Source organism: Lissotriton vulgaris, chromosome 7, assembly GCF_964263255.1.
Source record: "Lissotriton vulgaris chromosome 7, aLisVul1.2, whole genome shotgun sequence".
In the NCBI taxonomy this organism is placed as follows: domain Eukaryota; kingdom Metazoa; phylum Chordata; class Amphibia; order Caudata; family Salamandridae; genus Lissotriton; species Lissotriton vulgaris.
The window spans coordinates 618,558,745-618,584,278 of NC_141695.1; the positions used below are offsets into that span (position 1 = coordinate 618,558,745).

General features: G+C 43.6%; 1 protein-coding gene across 1 annotated transcript in view; it reads left to right on the forward strand.

Moving 5' to 3' along the window:
• Window positions 1–23,871, forward strand: part of NT5C (5', 3'-nucleotidase, cytosolic) — a 432,783-nt gene extending 408,912 nt beyond the window's left edge. Inside the window, exons 4-5 of the mRNA XM_086928753.1 lie at window positions 23,349–23,463; window positions 23,541–23,871. Coding sequence (XP_086784879.1) covers window positions 23,349–23,463; window positions 23,541–23,692 — 267 coding nt within the window. The 3' untranslated portion in view covers window positions 23,693–23,871. The remainder of the gene's footprint in view (window positions 1–23,348; window positions 23,464–23,540) is intronic.
• The last annotated feature ends 1,663 nt before the right edge of the window (window positions 23,872–25,534 follow it).

Here is a 25,534-nt window from a genome sequence, read left to right on the forward strand (position 1 = left end):
GCCTCTGCATCACATTTGCAGAGCGGCAACTTGGTCCAGCACGCATAATTTCAGCAAACACTATTGCTTGGATGCTACCAGCGATACAGATACTTCAGAGGGATGAGCAGTGTTGCACAATCTTTTTAAATAAGGTGAGCCTCTGTTCTCCCTCCTCCTCTATGCTCTTCTAGACGCTCGTGTGTCATGTAATATTGTTGCAACATGTACATAAGAATGAAATAACAAGGAGAGAGGTAGGGAGAGTAAGCAGACACTCTTGTTCCCCGGTCAGTAATCAAAAATCAAAAAAAGAGTGTCTATCAGACAGGCTAGGCTGTTCTAGGGAGCACAAACACAACCACACTGAGTTGTTGAAGAAAGCCCTCACTCACCACCTGGTGATGACATGCTTCATCATTGGGCTCCACCAAAGAGACCTAGTGTCTCTTTGGTGTGCTGCAACGCCAGGATTACTGCGGAGGCCCACCCTCAGTATGCCTACGTCGCCCTCGAACCGGACCGCGACGATCATCGTCGGGGTCCGGTTCGAGGGCGACGTAGGCATACTGAGGGTGCTAAGCGTCGAGGGCGGTGTGCCGAATACGCTTCCACCCCCCTCCTGAGACCCATGGTGTTTATTCCCAACACCAACTAAGTGCAGAAACGATAAGTAGAAGCCTCCTAAACCAGGAGTAATTAGGAATATTTTATTCATTCCTACTTTTTTGCACTTTTTTCACTTAAATTCTTTTTTTCACTTTCACGCCCCTAGGTAAGGGTGGGCCTTAGCGTGCCCATACCGCCAGGGTTTTACCACACACAGTCCTGATGAATTGCCGGGTAAATTAACACCGTTTCGATGGCAAGAAACATGTCGACTCACTCTTAGGAATCCCCACTCAATTATAGTGGACTGTTTCCTCACATATTTTAATTCCTGAGTCTTTAGTGATCACTTAATAAAGTTTTTGATACACTACTGACCATTTTAAATACCCCCAACACTCACTAAATCCTAATTACACCCAACACGCCCTTATCTCACGATCCTGCTCCGCAGTAATCCTGGCGTTGCAGCACACCAAAGAGACACTAGGTCTCTTTGGTGGAGCCCAATGATGAAGCATGTCATCACCAGGTGGTGAGTGAGGGCTTTCTTCAACAACTCAGTGTGGTTCTGTTTGTGCTCCCTAGAACGGCCTAGCCTGTCTGATAGACACTCTTTTTTTGATTTTTGTCAACATGTACATATGCATAGTTATGCGAAAGAGCGTCTATGAGCAGAAAATTGTGTACTGCTATTTACTCTGATTCAGGCATGTGAATCTATGAAAGACACCCCAATACTGGAAAAGAACAATAGTTACTTACCTGTAATCTGTGGTTCTCCAGTATTGGTGACTAGGATAGTCATGAGTGTGACAGTTTCTTTCACTGTAGCTTAGGGCTATTTTACTTCCTGGTTCGTTGTTACCAAGGATGTTGTTATCTTATGTGCAAATTATTGCTTTTTTATGTACCGTGTGACTCCGACGACGGGGAATGATTCAGGCATGTGAATCTATGAAAGACACCAATACTGGAGAACAACAGATTACAGGTAAGTAACTATTATTCCTATTGCTTGTTTTTGAGGGAGTGATGTTACCTCCTTTCTTAGCACAGAAAGCTGATGTTTTGGTCTACTCTTTGGTGGAATCTTCAATGGAAGTGATTTGAAATTAATTTTGTATCTGTTTTCGGTGTTTCTAAAAGACACATTTATCTTTTAAAGTTCTTTTCCCACACATTTAGTTGTTTTGTTTCACTCCCTCCCACTGGAGAGGGTAACAGCAAAGAGGAAGGTGGGGTGGAGGGGGCAGTTGCGAAGCCTGTGATCTACAAAATCGCAGGCTTTGAAGCTGCAAAAAGTTATGTTGCAAAGTACAAAAGTTACTCTAAGAGTAAAAAAAAAAGGTTTCCTGATTCACAAAGAGGCATTTTTTTACTTAATGCGAATTCGCATGAAAAGGGTGTCCCCTCATATTTGCGAGTCACAATGTATCAGTTATTAGAATTTGCATTCGTAATTAGTTGATACGTTACCAACACAAACGTAATATGATAACTTATTTACAAAAGGAGACACTGGCTTCCAGGGCATGCAAGCACCTTCAGAGAGAGCTGGCAGTCATTCTCGAAACCACTGCATGCTGATAAAGTAGCTCATAAGGAACACAATCTGCTTTAAAAAAACAAGCATTCTCAAAGCAAGTAGTTATGACTTTAATAGGGCAACACACACATAAACAAACACTGTTTACATTCTGCCGCTCATTGATGCCGGACCTACAGCCTTTGCTGCCAATATATGCAGCTGGTGGTGGAGGCAGTGCTGCTGGTACTGTGGTATTGTACGTGATATATTGTTATTGGTAGCTATGGTTTGGTATTGGTGGTGGGGAATTATTTGTGGTCTAATATTAGTTGTACTGGTGTTATTATTGCCGGAACAGAGGGGAAACACCCGTTACAACGCAACTTTTACAACGCACTACCATTACATCGCAACTTTTACAACGCAGGATCCATTACAATGCATGCCTTTACAACGCATGCCATTACAACGTAAGTATAGGTAAGTATATAATTTTTTTAAATATTTTATTTTACATTATTTAATTAATTTATTTAATATTAAAAATAAATAAATATATTAATTTATGTATTTTTATAAAATAAATTAAATATATTAATTTAAGTAATTTAAAAAAAATAAGTATGAGTATAGGAGTATATGTTTTGGGGTACTGTGGTATATGTTTTGGGGTGTTTGGGTATTTTTAGTGTTTTAGGGCTGGGTTTGGTTTTTGGGGTACAGGGGTATTTTTAGGTTTTAGGCTGGGTTTGGTTTTTGGGGTACAGGGGTATTTTTAGGTTTTAGGGCTGGGTTTGGTTGTTGGGGTACAGGGGTATTTTTAGGTTTTAGGGCTGGGTTTAGTTTTTGGGGTACAGGGGTATTTTTAGGTTTTAGGGCTGGGTTTGGTTTTTGGTGTACAGGGGTATTTTTAGGTTTTAGGGCTGGGTTTTGGTTTTTGGGGTACAGGGGTATTTTTAGTGTTCACTTTTTTAAAAACACGACTTTAAATAAATTAAATTAATTAAATTAATTTAATTAAATTAAATTAAATTAATTACATTATTTACAATTAATAAAATGATTAAATTACATTACTTAAATTAAATTAATTACATTTTTTAAATTAATTAAATTAATAAAATTAAATTATATTATTTACATTTTATAAATGAATTAAATTACATTAATTAAATTAAATTAAATTATATTAATTATTATTTTAAAATTATTTAAATTAAATGTATTATAATATATTAAATTATATTATTTACAATTTATAAATTATTTAAATTACATTATTTAAATTAAATTAAATAAATTAAATTAATTACAATTTTAATATTAATTAAATTACAATAATTAAATTAATTACTTTTTTAAAATTAATAAAATTAAATAAAATTAATTAAATTAACTAAATTACATTATTTTAAAAAAGATATACTTACCTATACTTACGTTGTAATGGCATGCGTTGTAATAGTATCTGCTATGTAATGATATGCGTTGTAAAGGCATGCATTGTAATGGATCCTGCGTTGTAAAAATTGCGATGTAACGGTCTGCGTTGTAAAATAATGCGTTGTAACGTCATATATCCATAGGGTGGTGGTTCTGGCACTGGTGTTGTTGTTATTGGTTGTGCCACTGGAGGAATTGTGTCTGGTATTGGTGGGGAATTGGTGTTATTAGTAGTACTAGAGGTGGCATTAGTGGTGGCTTAGACGTTGATAGTATTATTACAGGTGGAGGTAATTGTATAGTTGTATTGGTGGGTGTCACCTGGTATTTTGTGAAGGTGATATTGGTGGTGGTAGTGGGTGCTGTTGGTGTCGTATTGGCAGTGATTTGGCATTGGTGGTTCTGATTATGTGCCCATGTATTAACATGTGTAAATATTATGCACACACCTCGTGAATGCAAAGGCAAGAGTTACAGTAGACAAACAGTGGCAAGTACAAAAGATGTGAAATAAGAAAAACAAGCACAAGCCAATGCAAGAGGCTAAACGAGTAAACAAGCACATGCAAAGAAAAAGGTGAAACAAGCACGAGCAAACACAAGAGCCAACACAAGCAAGCACGAATAAATGCAAGAAGTGCAACAAAACAAGTACAAGCAAATGTAAGGACCAAGCCAAGGCAACGATTGAGAATAAACAAACACAGGCAACTGCAAGGCCTGAAATAGACGAGCCCGAGCAGAAACAAGCGTCAGATGTAAATAAGCACAAGGAAACGTAAGGCCTGACTACAAAGAACGCAGGTAAACACAAGTCACGCATGCAACACACAGGCCAATACCAAGCACGAATGCAACAAGCACCAGCCCATACAAGCCTCAGATGCAACAAGCCCGAGCAAACGCGAGTCTGGAATGCAACAGGCACGAACAAACCCAGGTCCCAAAGTAAATTCCAACGCTAAGTGAAAGTAAGCAATTAAAATCAACGAGGACACAATTGTACAGAAGACCTCGACTGCAAAGAGTTATAGAGTAACGCGGATAGCACAAGTGAACAGTCTTGCGACAGTAGCATACTAGAACTCTCCTCCGCCATGTCGGTGAGAAAAGGAAAACAAAAATCCAATATCTGCATTGAGGTGCCACCCCCAGTGACACAGACCAGTGATCAGAGTCTGGGTTCTAGTTGGAACCGGTGGCTAGAATCACTAGATGCATTTTGTGAAACAACCGGAGGGCAAAGAGACAGCAACTGTCTACTGTTACTACTTCAGCTGGTGAGTCACGAAGGCCGACGTCTAATCAGGACGTTCTCAGCAAAGGACACAGAGACATATAGAAACCTCAAAGAGACGCTACGCACTCATTTCAACGCACAGGAAAACGTGGATCATGAAGGCATAGTTTTCAATGCAGCACAGCAGGAACCAGGAGAATCATTGCCAAACTTCATCACAAGGCTGAAAAATCCGGTACAATGCTGCCAGTTCAACACATTCTCAAATGAGGAAGCAGTTCTTCTACGGGTAATCGAAGGCTGTTCAAGTTCTAATACAAATCGCAAGATCCTTCGAGGGCAGTGGTCTCTAAAGGAAATCATCAAGAAAGCCGAAGTTGGAGTGTGGGTCAAAGCAGGAGAATTATCAAAAGAATTACACCCGAATGCAAGACACAAAGATACCAGGAAAGAGACATTTGGATGAAACATGTGACATTTGCGGAAATACTCCATATGCAGGGAGAAAAAAGAATGTATTCAAAGCAGTTAAGGGGATTGTTCAAGAGCATAGATTGATAGATGTGGGGTATGAAAGAAGGGGGGGACTTTTGGCTGCACTTTTTTTTCTGCCCCCCATCAAAGACACTTTAGGTTGGATTATTTTTTCGTTGCTAGGACTTTACACAACGAACTTGTTCAAACGGAATACAGGGTGTTACCAAAAATTATATCGGATCACAATCCCATTACTCTTAGTTTTGATTTAAACATTCCATTCAGCCCCCGGCCGTGGTCTTTTGATCGTAAGCTCCTGTTCGACTTATCCTACGTTGAGCATATGAATACCTGGATTCCAGAGTTTTTTGCTAATAACAGGGGATCCGCTTCTGCAGAGGAAGTTTGGGATACATTTAAGTGTGGGGTTAGAGGAGAAACCTTGAGCTACTCAATAAGAAAACAGAGGGAGACTCGAAAGAAAGAGGAAGCAGAGACGAATAATCTGAGACTGTTAGAGATTCAGCTCATGCAGGCTTGTAACAAGGGACTAGCCACAGACACCATTACTAAGGAGCTACTGGCTCTTGTTATTGTATTTCTTATATAGCGCCAGAATCGACCCCCGAAGGGGTATCTCCGCGCTTGCCTTGGGAACCCGTCCTGGTTTTTCCCTGTGAGATAGCCCCTACAGGGCATCCCCAAGGTGAAAGCCAGGCATCCCGCCGCGGGGGGCCGTTGTGGAGATTAAGCAAGCTTAATGCCCAGAGTTGCAGAGTGAGAACCCATGATTAGGTCAGGCACCGAAGCGAGAATTATCGAGTCCGTGGACATTTGAGCTCAACACCCTGCCGCGTCGGGAATCGAACCCTGGTCCCGGGTCTGACCTCTGCTTCAGGGTCTGCCTGCTCTAACCAGTGAGCCACACTTCTCCACGAAGGATCAAGTCAAGATCCATCAAGGATTTGCTTTAAAGTCTGCTCAGCAACTCGCTGCTTTTCGAACGGAGGTTTATGAAGTAGGGGAAAATTCAGGAAAACATTAGGCCAAGAGGGCAAGGCAGAAAGCTGTGTTTGCTAGCATTGACAAAATTAATAATACTGCAGGGGCGGCTGTTAACAAAACTGCTGATATACTTAAAGTGTTCTGTGACTTTTATTCTAAACTATATACTGAGGATGTAGTAGGAGATTGCATAGACCGGATTACTCAATTTACCGAATCTGCTTTGAATGGTATTTTATCCACACAGGAGAGGGAGAAGCTGGATCTGCCAATTACTTGGGAGGAGATTGAGCTGTCACTGTTGTCCTTAGCTTCTGGAAAAGCTGCAGGTCCTGATGCTATTCCCCTGGAGTTTTTTAAGCATTTTCGTGGTATTCTAAAATTAGAACTGGTGGATTTATTTTTAAGAGCTCAACAAGGCATTGCCCCTCAGTCATGGCATGACTCTATAATAACTGTATTTCCTCCCTCTGCTACCGTCATCTTTTCGTCCCATTTCACTTATAAATGCCGATAGTAATATTTTTTCTAAAATTCTTGCCTCACGATTATCCAATATTATTTCTCCGCTAGTTTTCAAATATCAACATGGTTTCATTCCTGCCCGTGACACTGCCGATCATATTCGACGGGTGATCACGTTTCTTGATTGGTCCCAGGCAACCCGGTCCAATGTCGGACTCGTATTTTTAGACGCTGAAAAAGCCTTTGACCCGGTTGCCTGGGGTTATCTGTGGGACGTGTTAGCCAGGAAGGGATTAGGTCCAGGTTTTCTAACGGCACTAAAAACTATGTATACCGCTCCAAAAGCTTGTATTCAAATCAATGGTCAAGTTTCCCCTTCTTTTTAATCACCAGGGGCACCCGTCAAGGATGTCCCTGTTCGCCTTTACTTTTTGCACTTTATATTGACCCCTTAATTAACCGTTTTATTTTGGAACAAAAGATTAGACCTATTTATTTAGCCAACACTAACTATCGAGCATTGGCATATGCTGATGATATTGTGATAACCACCACCGATGTCCAGACAGCTCTTCCGGCAATTAATGATCTTGCTAAACAATCTGGATTATTCTCCGGTTATAAACTTAACCTGGAGAAAAGGCAGATCCTATGTTCTGGGGATAATCCACCCTCGAATATTTCTACCATCTCAGAGGTCACATATTTGGGAATTAAGATATCATTGCCCATAGAGAAAATACCAGAACTTAACATAAACCCAGTAATAGCACAAATTAATACTATGTTACAGCGCTTAGATCACTTACATCTATCATTGTATGGTAGACTTAACATTTTAAAAATGCTGATCCTACCAAAAGTGCTGTATATGTACCGTACTATACCGCTGGAATTTCATTCTCTCTGTTTTAAAAACTTAGAAAGGACTACTTCTAGGTTTTTGTGGGGCTATAAACGCCATCATAAAGCCCTTAAAAAAATTATACTGAGTAATGAATGTGGGGGATGGAATGTCCCTTACTTTTTATTTTATTACTTAGCGGCAACACTCCAATTTATAAGTCCACTTATAATGGGAGATAGAGTAAACATACCTGTTTGTCAAATTCCAACGATATTCGAAATGACTATGGGTGAGAAAGTGAAAGGTAGTTTTCTTAAGGTTGTTGAGCCCAGTTATCATAAAAAAACAATAAGACGTTGAAGGCAGCTTTTGGGGCGTGGCAAAAGTACGAAAGCATTTGGGCTTATTCAAATTAAATGCCTATACCCCTTTAGCTTCGCCTGGCCTTCTGCCAGCTATTTTCTGTGACTTAACGATTTATAGGTGGGAGCAGAAAGGACTACGATATTTGGGTGATCTATTTTTCAACGGTCAAATTGCTTCATTCCAGGAACTAGAGAACAACTTTTCTTTGGCAAGAAATGACTTTTTTAAATTTCTTCAGATCCGTAGTTCTTTACAGAGTTATTCATTTACTACTTTAGTTAGAATGACAAAAATTCCTTTATTGGAACTTTTGCAGAAAAAAGCCCCTTTAGGTTCTCTTTATTTAAGCTTGATTCAAGAGTGTGGGGACAATATGGAACAGTGCCAGTCGAAATGGGTTAATAAATTAGGTACCCCTGATATTGATGTTTTGTCTTCCGTTAAGTGTGCTTCAGAATGTTTGATTACAGGGATGATGAAATCTCAGCATTTTATGTGCATACATAACCTTTATTACACTCCAAGTAAGGTTGCTAAATGGAGTATGACCACTGGAACGAATTGTAGTCGCTGTGGGTTATATGCAGCTGATGATTTGCATATGTTTTTTCTTCGCCCCAACAAATTGAAAGCTTTCTTGCTATTGTTCTTAAATGTGATATTACGGTAACCACCGAGATGGTGTTACTGGGTATTGAGCTTATTCCCTCCAGATCAAAACCAGTAACTTATTTCTTATTTATTTGTATGGCGGTAGCCAGAGCGTGCATTACTGAGGAGTGGATTAACCCAGACCCTCCTTCTTTTTTTACCTGGCGTGAAAAACTATTGTTTATGTATAATACTGAGTCTGCTATTTATAAGTTAAAAGGGATCAAAAGAAGAGCTTTGGGGGAGAAAATGTGGGCACCTATTGCTGACTGGATCTAACCATTTGTTTGAATTTTTAAGTCTTGTATGTTGTATGTATTCAAGCTGGACTTTTTTTAATGTATTGCTGTATTTCCTTGCAAGAAAACAATAAAACTATAAATATTTTTTTTAAAAAAGAGGAAAGAGACATCTCGCATGTCTGTAAATAACGCCCCAGAAACAAACGAAACAAGAAACAGGGATAAGACAGCGGGAGAGACAAAGTGACATGAAATACTCTGAGTCAACAATACAAAAGACCGGGAGGATACAGGATTACGACAGCCGCAGTGATACAACCTCAAGGAGTCATTAAAAGTATTGCACAAATTATTCTGAAGAGGATGAAGCGTCAAGTGGGACAGATCGCACCCATGGACAAGATGGCAGCCTGCACAACAAGCGGGTAAGAAAGACAAACTATAGAAGATTGGACCAATCATGTCAACACTGGAAATCGGCGCATGAACACCCCCGAGCATCCCACTATTCGCCAAATTCTGTAGATGAGTCAGAGGAAGCATCAAGCGGTGGGACACATCACCCCCATGGCACGGATGCCAGTGCACCAAACAAACGAAAAGAAGAAGCAAACCACAAAAGGCGGAGTGATTCACTCAGACACCGGAGAGGCGAAGACAAACGCACTCATGACACCCGAGACAACGAGGAAACTGAGAGGAGGCCATTAACACTATACGAGAGAGGCAGAGACGAAGTACCCTGGGATCAAACACAAGAAATAAACATGTGGTTATCAAACAGCCTCTCCAGTGAGATGGCACCGAAGCCACTTCGAGAAGGGTACCTGGAGAAATATCCCAAAGAGAACTCCGACTCTAGGAGCAGCCCGTCACCGCCTATCTGTGTCAGAAATCTACCATTCAAGACACACCCAAAGGAACGTTCTCGAAGGAAATCAGCAAAAGACTCCTCCGATTCAGAAAGCATGTCTGTTCGATCCCTCAGGCTGACCGAGTCATGGTTCTGACAACGTCCATGGCATCAAACACCCGAACACACCATCGAACCAAAGGACATTCTTCCCATCAAGAGCAACCTATCTCACACCAATGTCTCTGAATACCCACTCACCCCACAAGACAACCTGTTATGTCAGTTGCAGGTATGTCAAGACATAAGGAATATACAGTCACCCCTGATGGGCTGACTCAAAGGACCCACCGAATGAAAACAGATATAAGGGACATTACACACTGGATGAGAAAGGACTATCCAGTCCCTCCGCAAGGAAAACCTGACGTGTTGACAGAGACAAATCATCATCAGATGAGAGGGAAACATGCACATGCTCAGAGACTCAAAGGGTTCGCCAGTCCCAAATGCGAGTGGGAGTGGGTGAGACAACCAGCGGCAGCAAATGAGTCCCCTAACCAAACTAGGATGATCTTTACAAATGGTGCATCACCGTCTGGTTTCCATGACGTTGAACAGTAGGACAGTGCTGCCCTCGACTGGACAAGACAAAAGGAAGTAAAATTATATGCCGGTGCTCGGAAGAGAACCAGAACAACATCCTCTCATGAAGGAGATCAAGCATCAATCGAACAAGAGCCACAAAGGAAGACAGACTGCTGCCATCACGCTGAGCCCTTCGTGGTCACCTCACAAGGGGCAATCATGATCGCCTCGGAGACTGAAGATGAGTGGATAACCCAGAAGCCTATCGGAAACCGCCATGAATCTGGGAACAAGAAGATCACACGAGACATTTCGCAATTTCAAAGATGCACTCCTGTAGTCAAGGAGACTTTTGTCAAGGCAAAAGAAAGCCACACCATAGAACTGGATATGTGTCTTCATAGCTTAAACGGGCGGCCTGCAGAACCGTGTGGTTGATTGAGGAACTATAGATATGGTGGACGCTAAGTTTATTTTGTTAACAAGGGGGGGAGATGTAATATCGTGATGCAGTCTAGTGGTTGGGGTGGAGCTAGGGGGAGGAACAGGAACAGGAGGGGCTAAGGGGACGAGCTTATGGCAGTTAGAGTAGGGACAGGGTCGGCGCTGGATGTAATAAATAAAGCTCCAGCTAAACCACATCCTGTGTTTGTGATAATTAGGAGCGCGACGCTACAGATGGTATTAAGCACCCTTTTTATATTTAGAATATTCCCTCATGCAAGATCTCCACAGAAGACAGAATTATATGCCAGGCAGCCAACTGCATGACACTGAATGACAAATACTCCCCGGGGCTCATCCAAGATATGATTGACTTTTTCTCAATCAGTGGTTGAAAAAGACTGATCTAAATGAACCAGTGGTTGAAGGCAGCTAACTCAAAGCCCATCAATTAAGAAACATCCCACTAATCACACAATAGATCTTGCATACAGCTGTGCTATCAACCCAGAACTTCAAATGTTCAATTGAAGGCAGTGCCAGCAGCAAGATAGAGGTCTGTTGTCTCTTGCAGGCCTCCATCCCTGTGTTCATAAAGGCATGCGCAGGAGGGCGCAAAATGCCTCCTGCCTCATTAGTTTTCATGAGACAGGAGGTTTTTGCAATGTTAATGTACATTTTTCTGATACCCCTGATTAGTAAATTAGTTGCATGGCAAAATGAAACCCCGTTCCTGAACCAGTCAGTGTGTAATTAGGACATACTGGTTTGAGAACAGGAATTAGTACATTGGCCAATAAAGCCTAAACAAAATGTGACCGGATTCTCTTGCCTTAACACAACCCTTCCCCCCCCAGTTGGCGACCTGCCCTGCCACCTCTCACAGCCTTAGCAAGAACATTCATATTGAGTTCTCTTCCAGGAGATACTCAGTTAATAGTCATAAGCACTGAATAGTCCCGCCCACGTGCGGGGACCCCGGAGCAATAGCCAATAATATGTGTATATATATATATAAGCTCCCTCGTGGAGTGAAACGCGTCATCCTCTAACAAATAAATCGCCACTCTGCAACTCATTCGAGGTTAAATTGTGTTCTTTTGAACTTATTTCCGCTTCATTTCATTGGGGCTACTGGAGGTCCAAACCTACTGTGTTCCGCCGAGCATTGTCGGAACAGGGATATATACATACATAAATACCTATATATATATATATATATATATATATATATATATATATAGATAATATGCATATACATATACAAATGCAGCCTGAAAACATATTACTAGGCTCCAAAACTTCCATCATTGCATGTAAATCTTTTACATTTGAATAAATAAAGACATATAAGTCATAATATACATATCAATATATATATAAAAACGAATGTATATCTGTCTGTTTGTCCTTTATGCATTACTACACCATTCATCCGATCGGCATGAAACTTTGGGAAGTTGTTGAGTACACTCCCGCGAAGGTTTGTGGCAAAATAAAAAGACAAAGTTGTTAAATATCGGCCCCCCGGCCCCTCAGGGCCCTCATAATCTTTCCAATACTGAACGTTTACAGTTTACGGTGCGACTTGCTTTTGCAATGACCATCAACAAAGCAGAAGGACAATCGCTGCAAGCGTGTGGATTAGATTTGGAGAATCCGTGCTTCTCACATGGACAACTGTATGTGGCCAGCTCACGCGTCAGAAAACCTTCTGATTTATTTTTGTAAGCACCAGACGGAAAAACAAAAAATACTGTGTATCCACAAGCACTCGAATAAATAAACAGAATTAAAACAACACTTTAACCCCTTCCATGCTGATGACGAACCCCAGCCGTCATGCACTACGGTGCTCGTGTGCTGATGACGGCTGGGGTTCGTCACGGCCCGCCCCTGTTCGTGTTGTTTACAGCACACCAGGGGAATCGCGGCCGCATGGAAGAGGTTAAAATGTTTTCCATATTAAAATGAATAAGTTTCAATAAAAATGACACAATGTAAATTGAATGTTATCATAACAAGTTTCCTTAAATTTCCTTTCTTCTGAGATCGCAACAACGCGCGACGGGTAAGCTAGTCTATATATAGAAAAACGAAAGTATGTCTGTCTGTCTGTTTGTCCTTTTGCATTACTACACCATTCATCCGATCGCCATGAAACTTTGGGAAGTTGTTGAGTACACTCCCGCAAAGGTTTCTGTCAATTTTTTTTTTTTAAATCGGCCCCCCAGGGCCCAAATAATCTTTCGAATACTGAAATGGACAGCGAATTTGTGAGCATCGTCGACAGTTATGACCCCCAAACGGAAATCGATTGGCCAATCTCCATCAGAAGCACGAAAGAAAAAGGCATTACGAGCTTCAGAAACAGACGAGCAACAGGAAGCAAGATTAGAAGCTGTTCAAATACAAACTGCTCAAGCCCGTAATTCTCAAACGAACGAGCAACGAGAATCAAGATTGGAAACAGATCGATTACGCACAGCTCAAGCCCGCTCGAATGAAACAGGAGAGCAACCAGAATCAAGATTGGAAAACGATCAATTACGCACTGCTCAAGCCCGCTCGAATGAAACAGGAGAGCAACCAGAATCAAGATTGGAAGCCAATCGAGGACGCACTGCTCAAGCCACACTTAGAAATTTTTCAAAAATAAAATGAATACGTTTCAATAACAATGACACAATGTAAATTTAATGTTATCATAACAAGTTTCCTTGAATTTCCTTTCTTCTGAGATCGCAGCAACGCGCCACGGGCAAGCTAGTTAAATATATAAAGAAATAGTTTGCTTTGAAACACACAACCTTTATTTTCAAAGGTAAAAAGTCAAGATCATAGAGACAGCTTTAGCCTAGAAAGGCTGCATTGAAAACAATTGGAAAATTGACGGGGTACCTTGAAGACCTCCTGGAACCCCCAGGCTCCTTGCATTCACCACAGGTGACAGGTAGGTCAGTTCTTTTTTCCGGTTCATTCTGTGAGGATCCTGGAGCATTGAGCTCGCCAGTTAGTGACTTTTTATCACTTTTTTCTGGTTTAAAGTGAACTTTTTTCGTTTCACTCATAGGTTTTAGTACTTAGCTTACTAATACTACTATTTTTTCTGGCCTTTAGCTATTTTTTCCAGTCAAAATGCCAGCCTTATTTAATAAGTGCCCGGCCTGTGGAAAAAAGATGGCTAAGTCAGACCCTCATTCGATTTGTATTGCTTGTTTACCTTGATGTCACAAGCCAGACCAGTGTTACCACTGCAGCAAGTTTTCAAAAAGAACCCTTAGAGAGAGGGAGAAGATTAAGCTGCACTCCATGCAAGAGAGAGGAAAAGAAACAGTAAGTGGGTAAGAAGAACATCACTCAAGGAAGCCCTCCTCTCAAACAAGGTTTGGAGTGCAAAGAAAAAGGTGAGAAAAAGAGACATCATTCTACTACGCCATCGAGCGACAGATCGACATATCGACATCCAAGATACCTTTGTGTTCCGAGTAGACGTCGATATCGACGTCAAGACGTCCTTCACCGTCGAGACATCCTTCGCCGTCGAGACATGGTGAGAAGACACATAGGATGAAGTGGACATCAACGCGTAGGCGGTCCACGTCTGGCTCGCCTACGACGTCAAAAAACTAGGGCTTGACGTCGACACATCAACGTCGAAGCCCACTGCCTAGAGGAACAGGACCGACGTCGAGATCGCCGCCGACGTCGAGAGGTCCAATTACATTGATGTCGAGCCAAACACCAAGGGCTTCGATGCCGAAGAAACCCAGGCATTCGATGTCGAGACACATGACGTCGACACATCCGTCGCCGAGGAGGTCGACGTCGAGGAGGCCGCTGTCGAGGATATTGACGTTGAGATCTGGAAAAACACCCTCTGGGTCTCAAAGAAGGTTGCGATCTAGGTCGACGTTAAGGAGATCACACTCAGATCATGGATCTCCGCCAGCAAAGAGACCTAGGGCGACGTTGAGGGACCGTTTGACGCAGGTCGCCCAGGTGGTGACGTCAAGGAATGCTTCCTCTTCCCCAGGACTTCAGATAGTGTAAGTCTCTCCTGAACCCTCACCAGTACCGTCTCCAGCCCCGCCAACTAATATCTCGCCGAGATGGCTAGGGGAAATTAGAGAGTGGAAGATCTGTAGGATTGATATACCACGCTCCCCTACAAGATCCAGATTGCCTATAATTCAGTCTGTACATTCTTCTGAAAGACACCAGCGTGCCACTCCAAGAAGGTCCCCATCGGTAAGAAGGCGATCATCACGCTCTCCTAGGAGTCGGGCATCCAGATGTTGACACCGATCTCCTAGAAGACGGAGCCATAGATCTTCTTCATGGTAGTCGGACTCCAAAGCTGACTGTTCTCCTACTCTTTCTTCCTCTCCTCCGAGTAGAATATCGCCCATTGATGATATTCTGACCTTCAATGAGGTTCTCTGCCGTGGGGCTGAGAAACTCCACATTGAAATGCCTGTCTTCACCACCAAAACATCAGTCATCTTTGAAACTCTGCACCAAAATTCCTCCTCTAGACCTTTGCTTCCTCTAGTGCCTGGATTGCTAGAGCCTGCTCTGCAAACATTTCTCACTCCAGCATCGGTGGAGGCTGCACAATCTCGGATCACCAAGAAATATAAGGATCCTGATAAAGACCCCTTTTTTCTGAGGGCTGTCCCTCCACCGTACTCTGTTATTGTTTCAGCGGCACGGAAAAATAAACAGGGGCAACATTGTCGGCAGTACCCCCTGATAGAGACAGTAAGGCCATGGATTCTGATGGCAAGAGAATGTGCACAACCTCAGCCTCTTACATGAAAATAGCCAGTGCCTCGGTCTTGCTGGGTCGATATGACCGTTCCTTGTGGGACTCTCTTTCACATTTCATGGAGAAACTCCTAAAAGAGGACAAGCGATTTCTTGGAAATCCTACATGAAGGTGGCTTAGTAGCCAATCAAGTTATCAGTGCAGCGGCTGATGCCTCAGATCTCGCTGCCCCTGGTTATGCTCATGCGATTTGTGCCCTACGCTCTGCCTGGCTGAGATTGACGGGGCTGAAACCAGAGTCACAACATCGCATTCTTAATCTCCCCTTCAATGGCACATCACTCTTCGGCTCTCATGCTGATGACGAAATGTCCAGGATGAAGACTGAGCTGGATACGGTGAAGGCGGTTGGGCTTGAGAAGAGGAAGGACTTCAGGCGGCGCTACTGCCTCTACGATCGGCGACAATACCAACAGAGGGTTCAAACCCTTCAGTGGTCCTCCCAGCAAAATCAAGGGATGTCACAATTCTCCCAGTGTCGTCCTGGTAGAGGAAGAGGTGGTAATTCCAGACAGTCCACACCTGCTGCCAAGCAACAACAAAAGCAGTGAGTGCTTGCTCCGTTACCCACTCCGGTGGGGGAAAGTGTCTGTTTATACCTGAAAAAGTAGACAAGAATCACACTAGGCCAGTGGGTGCTAAATATTGTAAAGAATGGGTATACCATCAATTTTAAGTCCCTTCCACCTTCTATTCCTCCTCAATAGACTGTCCTCCATCGCATAAATTTTCTGAGGGAAGAGGTGTCCGCTCTACTCCTAAAGAAAGTCATCGAGGAGGTTCCATGGCATCAACGCCGGCAGGGAATCTACTCTCGGTATTTTTTGGTCCTAAAGAAAGGTCCAAACAAGGAGTTCAGGCCTATACTAGATCTCAGACGACTCAACAAGTTAATTCTGAGAGAGGTTCAGAATGCTGGCATTGCATCAAATTATCCTGCATCTAAATCGTAAATAAATCGTAAATCATACGTTCTTATATAGTGCCTTTCACCGTAAGGTCTCAAGGCGCTTGCTTTGGGAACCCGTCCTGGCCTTTCCCTGTGAGATTACTCCTACTGGGCATCCCCAAGGTGAAGACCAGGCATCCCATCGCGGTGAGGCCGTAGTGGAGATTAAGCAAGCTATTGCCCAGAGTTGCAGAGTGTGAACCCATGATTCGAGTAGGCACCGAGGTGAGAATTATCAAGTCCGTGGACATTTTGAGCTCAAGGCCCTGCCGCGTTGGGGATTAAACCCTGGTCCCAGGTCTGACCTATGCATCATGGACTGCCTCCTCTAACCGGTGAGCCACACTTCTCTACATCAAGGGGACTGGATGTGTTCCATAGATCTTCAAGATGCCTATTTCCACATACCAATCTCTCAAAAGCATCGGAAGTTTCTAAGGTTTCGCATCCAATCAGACCACTTCCAGTTTACTGTCCTGTCCTTCGGGCTGAAGTCGGCTCCTCGCACATTCTCAAAGTGCATGGCAGTAGTAGCTGCTTTCTTGAGGAAAAAGCAAATCTTCGTCTACCCTTATCTAGACAACTGGCTTCTCAAGAGTTCGTCTCCAACTCTTCTGCAGCAGCACCTCACGTACTGCATTCAACAACTACAGCGGCTCGGTCTGCACGTAAACTTCAAAAAGTCCATCCGCAATCCAACACAGGGGATACACTACCTAGGCGCCACTCTGCACACGGTCAACGCAAGAGCGTATCCTTCGGAGGAGAGACTATCATCCATTCTCCACAAGTGTCAAACTCTCCTAAAGATATCTCAACCCATGGCCAGGCAGATCTCATCTCTGCTGGGTTCCATGGCCTCGTGCATTTTTCTAGTTCCAAACGTCAGACTTCACATAAGACCTCTGCAGCAGACTCTGGAGGATCAGTGGTCCCAAATCTCATATCGTTGGGAGGACAAGTTATCTATACCTCTGTCTGTTCAATTATCCATCCAATGATGGATGCGACGGGTTCATTGCAGGAGTCCCTTTTCAAGAGGAACTGCCCCAGCAGACTCTGGTGACGGATGCGTCCCTTCAGGGATGGGGCGCTCATATGGGACCACTACAAATCCAAGGAATGTGGTCAGAGAAAGAACAACTATACCACATAAACATGCTGGAACTCAGAGCGGTACATCTAGCTCTCAAAGCGTTCTTTCCTTCCATCACATCGACTTCTCTGCTTGTTCAGACGGACAATATAACAACGATGTACTACCTGAACAAGCAGGGAACCTGATCCAGATCCCTGTCGCTGAAAGCTCAGGCGATTTGGAAATGACTTCTGACACGAGACATGAAAATCTCTGCGATTCACTTACCAGGCGCACTCAACGTCCAAGCGGACGACCTTAGCAGGCATTTCGCAGAAGCACACGACTGGATGCTAAACAAGAAGTAGCGCAAGACATCTTCCACAACTGGGGGACACCAGATATCGATCTCTTTGCAGACGCTGAAAACGTTAAATGCTGCGTCTTCGCATCCAGGTACCCGCAACCAGGTTCCAAGGGGAATGCTCTGTTGATAGACTGGTCAGAGAAATTACTCTACGTTTTTCCACCTCATCCCCATGGTGATCAGGAAACTGTACAAGTCCAAGACAGAGATGATCCTGGTTGCTCTAGAGTGGCCTCGCTCGTGGTGGTACCCGGACCTTCTTCACCTGTCCAAAGTACCACACTGGAGGTTACCATGTTATCCGGATCTGCTGACCAGGGCGGGCGGCAATGTGCTCCACCCCAACCTGCTGTCCCTGAGGTTAGCAGCATGGCTACTGAGTTCATACAATATGGACATTTAGGCCTCTCTCAAGACTGCATGCAGATCTTGAAGGAGGCTAGGAGACCTTCTACGAGGACGTCCTACGCTTTTAAGTGGAAGCGTTTTTACTTGTGGTAAACTGCTGAAGGTCATGGCCCTATTCGAGGTCAGTAACAGGTACTGTTACCATACTTCTTGTATTTGGCCAAAGCAGGTTTGCAATACTGCTCCATAAAGGTTCACCTGGCAGCGATAACAGCATATAGAAAGTCTCCCACTTAGGCTTCGTTCTTTCACATGCCAGTTGTTAAAGATTTCTTGGAGGCTCTCAAGAAGGTTTATCCTCCTGTTAGGGCCCATTCTCCCCCCTGGGAGCTGAATATAATCCTCTCAAAGCTAAGGGGTCCCCCATTCGAACCCATTCACAAAGCTTCCCTTCAGCATCTCTCGTGGAAGACTGCTTTCCTCATGGCAATCACATCTGCTCGCAGGGTAAGCGAAATACAAGCCTTATGCCCTACAGAGCCTTATCTCGTTTTTCACACGAACACAGTGGTGTAACGTACTCACCCGAGGTTCCTTCCTAAGATGGTCCAGGATTTTCACATCAACCAGTCAGTTACTCTTCCTACTTTCTTTGCAAACCCTGTTACTCCTGCTGACAGCGCTCTGCACTCTCTAGACTTGAAAAGAGTGTTAAAATTCTATCTTGATTAAAAAAAAAGTGTACGGAAGTCCGACCAACTGTTTGTGAATTATGGTCCGTTAAACACTGGTTTCCCTGCCTCTAAAAGGTCCATTTCTAGATGGATAGTGTCATGTATCATGTTATCTTATCAACTGGCACATAAGCAGCACCCGGGCAAGCCGAGGGAAGAATTCTACAAGAGGCAAAGCTGCTTCGATAGCAATGCTTAGGAATGTGCCTATTCAAGAAATTTGTAAAGATGCCACATGGCGTTCGGTTCATACTTTCGCACGCCATTACTGCCTTGATTCTGATACTCAAGTGGATGCTCAGTTCGGTCAAGCATCCTTGAGAAATTTGTTTGGGTAATATATGTTGGTGAAATGGTTTTGATATGCTGGTATTCGTCCGCAGGGTACGGGGATGGCCTTGCTACTCTATTCAGTGCTTATGACTATTGATGAGTATCCCCTAGAAGAGAAGGATAAGTTACTTACCTGTAATCCTGGTTCTCTTCCAGGGGTATACTCATCAAAGTCTTAACCCTCCCTCCCTCCTCCCCGGACGAATACCATGTCTATATACATATGTACCTGTTACCCATACTGTAATTACACTGCTATACGCCGTCCAAAAGAACTGACCTAACTGTCACCTGTGGTGCATGATGGGAGCCTGGGGGTTCCTGGAGGTCTTAAAGGCACGGCGCCAATTTTCCAATTGTTTTCAATGCAGTCTTTCTAGGCTAAAGCTGCCTCTATGATCTTGACTTTTTACCTTTGAAAATAAAGGTTGTGTGTTTCAATGCAAACTCGGGGCAGTTTTCTTTAAATATATCATATGTTTATTATGACTTACATGTCTTTATTTTTTCAAATATAAAAGATTTAAATGACATTTCTGGGCGAGCACTTAGTATATGGAGCCTTAATGTCAGATCATTGGTTAAGCACCATCAGTCCCTTCGCGATATGATCGACAAGGACTCACCGGACCTTATTTTTCTCACTGAGACCTGGCTACAGGATACCGACTCTGCCATAATAAATTTGGCCTTTCCTTCCACCTATACGGTTTTCCCTCTGAACCGTACTTCCAGGGGTGGAGGCATAGCCTTGGCAACAAAATCTTGCTTTCCGGCGGTCTGGCAAGCTCTCGATCTGCCGATGTGCGAAAGCGCCTCTTTCAAGGTCACTGTCAGCCATCAGTTCACTCTTAGTGGACTGTTAATTTATCGCCCTCCAGGGAATGACACGGTCTTTAAGGCCGCTCTCGTTAACATGGTTAACTCCCTAGCTCCTAGATGTGCTAACTTTAACATCATTGGCGATCTGAATATACATCTTGATCAGACGTCTTCTTTACCCATCAGCTCTTTGATAGCAGATCTGGAAGCCATGCAATTGAACCAACTTGTCACCGCCCCCACCCATAGAGGAGGTCACATCCTTGACCCCTTTTTTACCACCTTGGACCGGGCTCTGGCATCTGACCCGATGGTGGTGGGCTGGACTGATCATCTATTGGTTAAAGTATCATGCCCTCTGGATGATCACCAATTTAAACCTGTGGACAGATTGACCTTTAAAAGAAATTGGCGTAAGCTTAAAATGGAGGAGTTCGTTAATATCCTCGAGGCACAGCCCTTTGGCAACCTGTCGAATGTTGAACAGGGATATGAACAGTTCTGTGCCTGGGTTCGTACTGCCCTCGATTCTCTTATACCAATGCGTTGGTCGAAATGTCATGCTAAAACCCGCAGCCCTTGGTATAATGAGTCCCTTGCTGAGCTCAAGAGAACTTGCCGACAAGCGGAGAGGGCGTGGAGGAAGTCTTTTGACCCCACATTGAAATCAATGTACTTTACCCAGCTTAAGAGCTATCACAGAGCTATCTGTCAAGCCCGGGCGGCATATTATGCGTCTGAGTTCTCTAACAGCCCTAACCCATCTAAACTAATTTTTAAGGTGCTCAAAGATCTGATGGGTAAACGGGCCACCTTGCTAGAAATCTGCACGGACTCTCATTGTGAAAGCTTGGCATCCTTTTTCGTGGAGAAGGTGCAGGTAATCTACCGAGGGTTTATGCCAGCTGTGCCCGATGCTGAGCCCAGGCCTGTTAGGGTTCCAGATTGTGAACCTTTGTCCTCCCTGCCTGCTATGTCGGTTGAGGCGTTTGACACCCTGAGCCTCAAAATTAAATCTGGCTCTCCTTTAGACCCTTTGAAGCCAGAGCTTATCACTCTCCTCCCGCCCCTATGTCGTGAACCCATACTGGACCTGATTAATCTTTCACTTACGGAAGGCGTGGTTCCTGCTTCTTGGAAGCAAGCTGTGGTCAGCCCTATATTGAAGAAGCCTAGTCTAGACCCTCTGCTTCCTGAGAACTACCGCCCCATCTCCCTCCTGCCCTGGACCGCCAAGGTCACTGAGGCACACGTAAATTCCATCTTGTCTGCCCATCTCTCTCGCAATAATATCCTTGACGAGAGCCAGAATGGCTTTCGGGCACAACACAGCACCGAAACGGCTCTGCTCTTTATGAGCGAACATCTCCGTTCGGTGCTGGATGCGGGGCAGACAGCGGCGCTCCTTCTGTTAGACCTGAGCGCCGCATTTGATACGGTGTCTCATGGCATTTTGTTGCGGAGGCTGGAGGAAGTGGGACTTGAGGGTAAGGCTCTTCAATGGTTCCGCTCTTTCCTTTCGGACCGGTTTTTTAAAGTGGCCATTCCACCTGGTCAGTCCTCGTTCCATCCTCTGGGGTTAGGAGTCCCTCAGGGATCTGCGTTGAGCCCCACGCTGTTCAACTTGTATGTGAAACCGCTAGCTGCTGTAGTTAGACAATCTGGCTTAACCATGACATCTTACGCCGATGACACGCAGCTAGCGGTGACACTCAGTGGGGACCCTGAGGTGACTGCCCCCAGGTTTCGCGCAGGGCTTCTTGCCGTGGCGGACTGGATGCGTATTAACTGTTTACAGTTAAACGCCAAGAAAACCGAAGTCCTGATTTTAAGAAAGCAAGCGGAATTGTGGGGAGATCAATGGTGGCCTCCTGAGTTGGGGGTGACTCCCATTCCAGCGGCCGAAGTGAAGAACTTGGGGGTCTGGCTGGATTCCAACCTTTCTTTTACCAGCCACACTAAGAAGATCGCAGCCACCTGTTATGGGATTCTGCGAGGACTGAGACCTGTCCTCAAATTCTTCGACCCCCCTACTCGGCAACTGGTGGTCCAAGCCTCCATTCTTTCCCGGCTGGACTACGGGAGTGCTCTGTTGCTCGGCGTTAATCAGGCCGAGGCGACTAGACTGCAGAGGGTGCAGAATGCCGCTGCGCGGGCCATTGTAGGCCTCCCGAGACGGTGCTCTGTATCGGCAGTCCTGACCTCCCTGCACTGGCTGCCGGTCAGACAGAGAATCAAATTTAAGGCACTCTGTCTGACATTTAAGATCTTGAAACTCTCGTCTCCTCCCGCCCTGATGGGCCTTGTTTCCCCATATGTCCCCAGGCGGTCTCTCAGGTCGGAATCCCTCTATCTAGCGAACATGCCTAGATTTAGACTGAGTAGGATAGGAGGCCGCTCTTTTCGTGTCATGGCGGCTGGATTATGGAACTCCCTTCCTGTCCATATCCGTGCCCTGAATAGCCTGACTCTCTTCAGACGGGCGATTAAGACCCATCTGTTCACCTCCGTTAACTAATTTCCTCTTCTCAGCGGGGATCTGTTATGTTGTGGTACTTGATCAGGCGCCAGGACGCCCCTTCGCTGGGGCAGCTGTGCGCTGAATAAAAGTTATTAACATAACATAACATAACATAACATGATGGCAGTTTTGGAGCCTAGTAATATGTTTTCAGGCTGCATTTGAATATGTATATGCATATTATCTATATATATATGTGTGGGACTATTCAGTGCTTAGGACTTTGATGAGTTTACCCCTGGAAGAGAACCAGGATTACAGGCAAGTGCATCACATTGTTTCTTTGGGGCCCTAGAGAAGGTCCATTATCACCAAGAAGCTGCTGGGTGGTGGAATATGGTACTGCCAAGATGCTTTTTCTTAACAATTGGAAGTTGCTGTGATGATTAGGAGTGTAACGACGCATTAGGTTACTAGCACTATTGCACATTTTTCTATGGGTAAGGTTTGCATACAGAACACTCCTGAACATTCTTCACGGATCACTTGCAGAGTTATGGGTACTGAGATGTGAAACACCTCTGCACTGTGCACAATTCCAGCAATGGGACCTACGGGGAAAAAGAAGACAGTGCTGTGCAGACCACGGTGATAAAAACACATCTCTCTCTCTTTACCTTTTCAGTACGACTGGGTGCGGCAGAGGTTTGGACCGGAGTTTGTGGATAGAATCATCATTTGTAAGGACAAGACCTTGGTTAGCGGCCACCTGCTGTTTGACGATAAGGAGGATATAACAGGTGTGATCTGCGTTCCTAGAGAGCTTGATTTTGACTGCACTGTGGCATGGTAATAACGGTCTGCCTTTTCTTCCTAGGGCTGCTTACTAAACCTACCTGGGAACACGTTCTCATGACTACTTTCCACAACAACAAGTTGGAGTGGCTGCCCCCTCGCAAGCGCCTGGACAGCTGGACTTCTGATTGGAAATCCATATTGGATAACAAACGCAAGGAACTGACGGCCTAATAGCAAGGACATGCATTAAGGATTTCTGATGCAAGTGCTTCCAAGTGTCCTTGGCCCGGGCATGTCTGCACCAAGTTGCTCCATCTGAGGGCATGTCTCCTAACAAGACTCATTTCTCACTGGCCCTTGCACTGATGTGCACCAACGTCCTCACAGTTTTAATAAATTGCAATGGCATGAAAGACATTCTGTACGGTTTGATGTTCCTTGGTTTCCTCTGCCCGTTTTGATTTCCCTGAGCACCCTCAATCTCAACAGCTGTCAATTGGGCTGCAGGAGGAGTTTGCTAATATGTTTATGAGGCTTTGGACAGAAAGCAAATGGGTGCATGAACACACAAACTCACTTGGGCAAATTCCTCCTCGAAGATCTTTAATAGATGCATTGGATATTAATAGTGAAATATGAGAAAATCCCACAGGGTGAACTTCAAAAGCACACTAGGTGCATGCACCTACCTACACTTTCACTCCTCTCAATCAACTCACTTATCATACATCATAATAGAAAGTGCCATATAACTCTAAAGAATTTCCATAGAATAAAAATAAAACAAATTCATTTGTGGTACATAAAAACAAAGGTATTACATATGTAAATACATGCATCTAACATAATCAAGCTAATATCACAGATTAAAAAGGGACAATAATACAATACAAATAAATCAATAAAAGCAGTGAATCAATAGAAAATACCACTCCTAGAGAGTTACACAAACAGACTGATGTAATCAGTCTTCTACAGTTAATACATCTACAAAAATACAATAGTGCTCGCACTGGGGGATAGACTCCTTTATATTCAATATTCCCACAATGTTGAGTTAGTAGATTGTATCAATTCAGATGGCGTCAATGCGTTTCGATGGTTCTTTTACATTTAATCCATCTTTTTCAAGACAAAGTCATAAAAACTCTCTAGTTCACGTAAGACTTGTTTTTAAGCCAACACCTAAAAAACATAAACATTGTTAAAAACTAATCTTTACATAGTTAACACAATATCCTATGGCTCAAAAAAGTTTTTTGCCTTTAGTGACCCCAATTCAACATTTAGAATCTTTTAGTAAGTTTCTCCAAACATATGTCTACATAGAAGCATTCCTGACCAAATTGAAATTCAAAATGTTTAGTACAACTGCTGTTTATAATCTAGGTTCCTAATAAACTTTAATATATGGGGTCCTTCCTTGTCTCATAGACCATAGCCATTATAGGAGTTGGTAACATACAAGAATAAGATTCCATTACTGTGAGACCCTTATTCTAAAAGGTAACAGTCCTCCTTCTCCCCTCTTATATATGGCACTATCTCCAGTCATATTCTATCTCCTCTCCATACTCGCGCTCATTCTGTTTAACAACTGCACTCCGCTCTCCATAATTATACTCAGCACATACATTCTTTTTAGGTAGCTTGTAAGATCTTTATTATTCCCTCACCTTTGAGGTAGTATCCAGAAACCAATTATTATTTGTTTGGCTCACTCTAAAACTTTTGTTAAAAGGGACAGGTTTCTTTCAATTCACTGCTCCTTGCGTGTAATTAGCATATCGGGCAGCTATGTACAGAAACAAAGAATCATCATCATGTAACATACAGTTTACTTAGTAAGTCCAAATTAGTTGATATTGGTTGGTCTCTCACCTGCTTCAAAGTTTCCAAGCAGGTGTATCTATCCTTGCACTGGGATTTTTACTGTTAAGAATGTCCTGGTTGCGTACATCTTGGTTATTGTTATGGTCATAGGACGTATTTCCTTAGGACGTCTATGTGCCGGAAGGACTGCTTTCCTCGTGAATTTGTAGATCAGACCTTCTTTAGCCTATGTATAAGGAA